Source organism: Pteropus vampyrus, unplaced genomic scaffold (genome assembly GCF_000151845.1).
Source record: "Pteropus vampyrus isolate Shadow unplaced genomic scaffold, Pvam_2.0 Scaffold105, whole genome shotgun sequence".
Classification (NCBI taxonomy): Eukaryota; Metazoa; Chordata; class Mammalia; order Chiroptera; family Pteropodidae; genus Pteropus; species Pteropus vampyrus.
In genome coordinates this window covers 2,959,376-2,964,887 of record NW_011888886.1, presented here as the reverse complement: position 1 = coordinate 2,964,887, position 5,512 = coordinate 2,959,376, and the positions used below count along the sequence as shown (strand labels likewise).

The 5,512-nt window shown below is 48.4% G+C and overlaps 1 protein-coding gene across 3 annotated transcripts in view; it reads left to right on the top strand.

The window, feature by feature from the left end:
* Positions 1-2,718: 2,718 nt before the first annotated feature.
* E2F6 (E2F transcription factor 6) overlaps positions 2,719-5,512 on the top strand; it is a 17,913-nt gene continuing 15,119 nt past the window's right edge. Inside the window, exon 1 of one of the 3 annotated variants that reach the window (XM_011365130.2) lies at positions 2,719-3,109. In XM_011365130.2, coding sequence (XP_011363432.1) covers positions 3,002-3,109 — 108 coding nt within the window. In that variant the 5' untranslated portion in view covers positions 2,719-3,001. The remainder of the gene's footprint in view (positions 3,110-5,512) is intronic. The other 2 variants (XM_011365129.2, XM_011365131.2) reach the window with 2 other exon arrangements.

Below are 5,512 nucleotides of genomic sequence, written 5' to 3'. Positions count from 1 at the left end.
CCCCGCGCCTGCCCCCACCCCTGCCCCCCGCTTCTCTTTGTGGCTTTCTCATTGGAGTTCGCTGAGGCATACAGCACTAGCTCATCTTCCCCACTGGTCTTTTTGGATGGGCTTTCATGGGGATTTGCTCTTGTGTGTGCATTTGACTGCAGGCATATTTTTTCTCTGTTTGTTTCCTTTCTGACACAGGAGAAAAATACTGTTGCTAAGTGGAGAGACTGAATCCATGTGCCTGGACCAATGAAACTTTCCTAGGCAGGCATCATCCTGGGAGCACCCTGTAAACTAATCAAGGACTGAACAAAACCTCAGAGCAAAGAGTTAACTGCAGTGCTCTTTGTTCCATTTGATGTCACTTTACAACCACTTTTAGTTACCGGAGTAGGGGGCTTTGAGACTTGACTATAAACAGCCCTTGTGAAATTTGAAGTTCGCTTTACCAGGGAAGATGAATTGTGTACCAGGGACTTGATGTTCATTATCACTAATACAGCAGGTGTGTTTACTCTCAGTTTACAAATATAGAAACTGAGGGTTCTAAAGGTTAAGTTACTTGCCAGCAACGGCTAATAAGAGCTGACACAGGGCTCTCTCCTGCCCGGTCTGTCTGTTCCTTCTTCCGGGCCACCCCCCTCTCAGCATCCCTCCATCTCTTCAGCACTCCTCTCCTGCAGGTGTTGGTCCTGGCACCTCATCTCAACTTCCAAAACAGTGTAGTGATCTGGAAAGTAAAAGACCAGCTCTGCCAGACACTAGTTTTTTGATCTTGGGCAAGTCACTTAACTTCTCTGTTCTTGGTTTCCTCCGGAGTGAAATGAGAGGGTTTTACTGAATGACCCTCTTCCTGCTCTAACGTCCTATGACTCATACTATTGCATACAGAAAACTAACGAGGAACAGTCTTTGCTGCCATTTCTCCCCTGCCCTCTTTACGCATTCCTCTTCTTCCTCCCACGCTCATAAGATATGTACGTTAGACACTGGGAGAGAGCCATGGACCAGAGGTGGTGTCGTGTGACCCTGCAGTCTTACTGTGTTTCCCAGGGTAGTCTTCCCTACTGTTCCCCACCTGACCTTCTATAAATATTTGCCGAGTGCCTGCCATGTCTTCCAAATCTCCTATTCCACCATCTCTCCTTCCTCTCGGCGGGTGACTTTGGCATCACAGAGCATGAACTCCGTCAACTTCCTGCCAGGTCACAGGTATCTTGTCTGGAGGGCTGTGTTGTTACCTTGACCGTCCACAGCTGTGCTCATGCCGTTTTCAGGCTGGAGTTCCTGCCGCCCCCATCTTGACCCACACCTCACTTTCACTCACCCGATCCCATATCTGGCTGCAGAAAATCTAGTCATCTTTTGACAACCTTCTCAAGGATCAGCATACCCAATTAATTAATCAGCTGTGGAGTCAAATCCCTTCTCTCCTACTGCCTAGCCAGAATCTCAGGTAAATTTTGTAATCTTGCTAATCTTCATTTCCCTGATCTGTAAATTGGGCAGAAAAGCACCTACCTTTCAGGTTCGATATAAGACTTACATGAAAAAATGTATGCAGCAAGGTTTAGCAGAATGCAGATGCTGAATTAACGCCTCACTTATTAAAAACAGCCATTTCTGGTCTCTAGAGCTTGCCTTCTCAGGACTCTGGTTGGTAAGAGTATCTTTTAACTGCTCTGGGAAATTCGATCTGCAACAAAATTCAATCTTCTAGAGACTCCCCGGTGTTATCCTTTATTTCAAGTCGTTCATTTAGCAAACATTTACTGAGAACTTACTATTAGCCAGGGATCCTGGCAATGTAAAGATTAGAGGATGCCCTCTGGGAACTTAGAGCCTAGGGGAGAAGCCAACTTCCTCCAGAAGCTTTTCCTCCCCGCCCCAGGCTGGGTAGAAAGCTCTGCTCTAACTGCCTGGCTCAGTTACTGCTCTCCACCCTGTACTTAACCACATTCCTTTGCCTTTTTATTTCTAACCTGTGCTGGCCCCTGTTCTAAGTAAATTTATTAATTCATTTATTCCTCACGACAACCTTCTGAGGTCAGTACCATCATTATTCCCATTTAACGGATGAGGAAATTGAAACATAGAGCTACTAAGTAACTTGCTTAGGGCCTTATAAACTTAAGAGGAGCGAGGATTTGTAAATACAATTCTGGGCCCAGCGTTAAATATTGTTTATTATGTCTCCCCCACTGAAATTTGAGATTGAGCCTGTGCCAACTCCAAACGAATGTCTCCTGTGCCCACCACCATATCTGACACCACAGGTAATCAATAATTTATTCATCAAATGAAAGAAAGAAAAGAAGCAAAGAAGGAAAAGGAAAGGAGAAAGAAGCAAAAAAAAAAAAAGAAAAGAAAAAAAGAAAGAAGCACGTAAGTAAACGATTCCCCCGCGGATTGGTTACCAACATTTACTAAGCATCGGCACTGGGCAAGTGCCTGAGATGTGCGGAGGGAGCTCAAGAATAAATTACCATCTCTGCTCACGCAGAACTTTCAGTCACTGGTGTCAGTCGTGTCAGGAATTCCGAGGAGAAATTGCGTTTTCCCGGCCGCCTGGCGTTCCCCGCCCCGCTCCCTTCCCCTGGAGTCCTGCTCCATCTCTTCCCTCGCCTTCGCCATCCCCTCCGTGGATTCCGCCGCCCTTGGTTTCGCGCGCGCCAGGCTTAGGAAGCGGATTAGCGCGTGGGAGCGACCGGCGGCGCGCGCATGCGCACTGGGGGCGGCGCACTGCGCATGCGGGAAGATGGCGGGCACCGCGTCCTGAGAGTCGTGGGTCAGCCCGCTCTCCGCCCGCCTGCGTTATACGTTCCGGGCCCGCGGGGCAGCGGCGCGTGTGTCCGCGGCCCGGCCTAGCCAGGTGCACCGGCGGGCAGGCCGCGAGCCCGGTTCGTGCTCGGCTCCGAGACCCGGCGTGTCGAGAGCGGCATCCGACCGGAGCAGGAGAAGGCGGGAGAGCTCCGGGGGTGCGAGGGCCAGGGGCGGCCGGCTGGGCAGCATGAGTCAGCAGCGGCCAGCGCGGAAACTGCCCAGCCTGCTCGTGGACCCGGCAGAGGAGACGGTGCGTCGCCGGTGCCGAGACCCCATCAACGTGGAGAGCCTGCTGGTAAGTCCCGCGGACGGCCTGGGTCCTGGGCGCCGGGGGCCTGGCGCGGCGTGGGGCGGGGCGGGTCCGGTGCGGTCCGATCGGGTCGCGTCGCAGGCCCCGCCTCCTCTTCCCCTCCGAGGGGAAGCCGGACTGAGTGTCTTCGGGGTCGGGAGCTCCCCCGGGCTGGGCCGTGGCCGCTTCTCCGTCTCCTCTGCTCTGGCAGTGCCCGTTTCGGACTGTGAGCCAAACCCGCCATTCGTTTAAACTCTTGGCTTCGTGCAACACGGACTTTTTAAATGTGTCGTCAGCCCTCCTGGCTTTTACGTTGCGGCTACGGAGCACTGTTGGAGAAAATTGCTCAACTTTGCGTTAGAAAATCTTGTTTTCCTCCCTCCACTCACGGTCAGAATACTCTGCAAGCTCTCATTTTCCCCTTCGGCCTCCTTTCCCGTTCTCCTACTTAACGCAGCCGTTCAAAGGCTCGTCCACACCTCACATTTCCCACCCCACAGCTCCCCATTCAGCAAATTGTCTTCCGTCCTGTTTGACAGAGAAATAGAAGAAAGATTGGGCTCCCTTCCTGCAGAGGTTAATTTCCTCTATTTTTGCCCCAGATTAGATGCAATATATTCTTCTTGGTTCTCAGGGCCGCTGATGAATCCATCATTTTCCATTTCTCTCCATATTTTCAACCGTCCTGCTGGTTTCTTCCCATGACTAGTAACTAGACATTTACTGAAGTCAGTATGCCCAGTTCCCTTGGGGACTCAGTGTTCAAAAATAGTTAATGACATTATCACATTTAATTCACAGCAGTCCTAAGATGATTATTCTTTCACAGTTGCCAAAACGCACTTGGAAATATTAAGCGGCTTGCCCATGGTTAGACAATACATAGAAAAGACTGAGTTCAACCTCACTGTGTCTTGACTCCAGATGATAAATTCTCGACTGCTTAAACTACATCCTAAATCCATCCCCATCTTAAAATATCCCTCCTGTAATTCCTAATGTCCTTCCATCTACTTACCTCATGTCTTCCCCTTCACAGCCAAACTTTAAAAAAATCGTTTGCATCTACAGTGCCCGCTTACTCCCCTCTCATTATCACCTTAATCCACCTTGACCCCTGCCCTCAGCACAGCTCCAAGACTGTTCTAACGAACTTGCCAACAACGTTGCGGGTTCCAGCGATGTTTCACTCCTTATCTCTGTGGTTCTGTTGTGGTCGGCTGCTTGCTTTTGTTGGAAACTCTGGATGTTGAATGGCTTCTCTAACACCGCACTCCTGGTGCTCTATCTACTCCTCCGGCCTCTTCTGTGCTCCTTTGCAAACTCTTCTTCCTCTTCTCATTCCTTACATGCTGCTGTTCAGGATTCTCTTTTACCTTTTATACACATCTTTCATGTGGGATGGCATTCGCCACCACTCTCATGACTACCGTTACCATCTATATTGGTGGTCTTAATCTTTGAAAATTTGATAAAAGCTGGGAGCCTTCACTATGAAAAAGCCACTTAATTTTGCATTTACTGTCGGAAGATACACACATCCCTTGAAGTCTTAAATATTCGTATCCATTGTAGTTGTTTCAGTTACTACATTATAATAACTCCCAAATCTATGAATCCAACCCAGAGCTTTCCAACTGTCTACTAGATATCTCTGCTTAAATTTGAAACTCAAAATTCATTTCACTTACCTTCTTGCCTCGGCCAGCAACAGCTTTGCTATCTCCTATGTTAATAAATGGTAACACACTCACCATTTTGCCCATGCTCCTATCCTAAGCATTATCCTTGCCTTCCAAACCGACACCCTCTTGCTTTCTCTTTTCCAAACCGACACCCTCCATCTTCCCAATCTAAATAATATTAATCACCAGTACTTGCCACTTCTAACCGTCTATTTTTCAGATTGTTGCAGTGTCTTCCTAACCAGTTTTCCTGCTTCTGGTTTTGCTCCCTTACTTTTCTGTGTATTCTCCACATAGTAACTAACCATAATGGTCTTTTTAAAGCATATTTATGATCGTGTCATTTGGCTTAAAGAATCTATTGTGGTTCCCTAGTGCTCTCAGGACAGATTCGAAATTTCTTAATCAAGCCCTGGGTTTATCTTTCCTGAACTACTTATAGTTGCTCAGTTTTTCATATTTCCATATTTTTTTGGAACCCGACATAGCCACATTCCCCCTTCCAAAGAAGCCTTTTTTAAAAAAACATCCCCTGGTTCTTCAGGTTTAGAGATTTGGATCACTTGCCTGAAGCCCTCCCTAATCTTTCAGCACTGGGTTAGCCACTCCCTTTCTGCTCCCAGAGTATCCCGTGCTTACCTACCCACTCTTTGCAATGTGGCTCTTAGGTCCCCGAGTGCAGTGACTCTGTCCATTTCATTGTTACATCCCCAGCCCACTTGGC